This window comes from Monoraphidium neglectum (genome assembly GCF_000611645.1).
Source record: "Monoraphidium neglectum strain SAG 48.87 unplaced genomic scaffold scaffold00802, whole genome shotgun sequence".
NCBI classification, from domain to species: domain Eukaryota; kingdom Viridiplantae; phylum Chlorophyta; class Chlorophyceae; order Sphaeropleales; family Selenastraceae; genus Monoraphidium; species Monoraphidium neglectum.
The window spans coordinates 6,293-6,815 of record NW_014012826.1 but is presented as its reverse complement, the minus strand read 5'-3'; the positions used below and the strand labels follow the sequence as shown (position 1 = coordinate 6,815).

The window sequence follows — 523 nt, the reverse complement described above, 5'->3', positions numbered from 1 at the left end:
GTAGTTTGCAGGGGGGAGGGCTAGGGTATGTGCATCGGTGATCACTTGCCATGACCCTTGCTGCCGTGCGGCCGGCCGACCCGCAGCTCACCTGCCAAAAATGGCGAGGCTCTGCGCCGCGGTCGCCTCCTTAGGCGGCAGCAGCGCCGTGTTGCGCGGCCCGGCCGAGTCGACGCGCCCGGGCACCCAGGGGCAGCCCGCCGCCGTGGTGCCGCGGGTGACGGCCACAGCAATCAAGCCGGCGAAGGATATGCAGTCAGCAAACGGCATGTTGGCGCAGGCGGGGATGGTGGCCTTGGCAGCACCACAGACGCCGGCGGTGCCGGTGGGGCCGGTCAGCAGGTTGCGCGACAGGTCCAGGCCTGGCTTTTTTGGGGGCGGAAGTTGGGTGGTCGTGATGGGGTGCTTTGCCGCCAAATTGAAGGCAATCAAAAAGCGCAGGTGAGGATAAGTGGCAGGGATGGGTGGTGCAGATGGGACGCCAGCGACAAAGAGCCGGAATCCGGCAGGGGCAGAGGCGGGG

General features: G+C 67.3%; 1 protein-coding gene across 1 annotated transcript in view; it reads right to left on the bottom strand.

The window, feature by feature from the left end:
• Positions 1 to 523, bottom strand: part of MNEG_5404 (hypothetical protein) — a gene marked incomplete at both ends in the record, with an annotated part of 4,076 nt that overhangs the window by 1,872 nt on the left and 1,681 nt on the right. Inside the window, one exon of the mRNA XM_014046117.1 lies at positions 92 to 362. Coding sequence (XP_013901571.1) covers positions 92 to 362 — 271 coding nt within the window. The remainder of the gene's footprint in view (positions 1 to 91; positions 363 to 523) is intronic.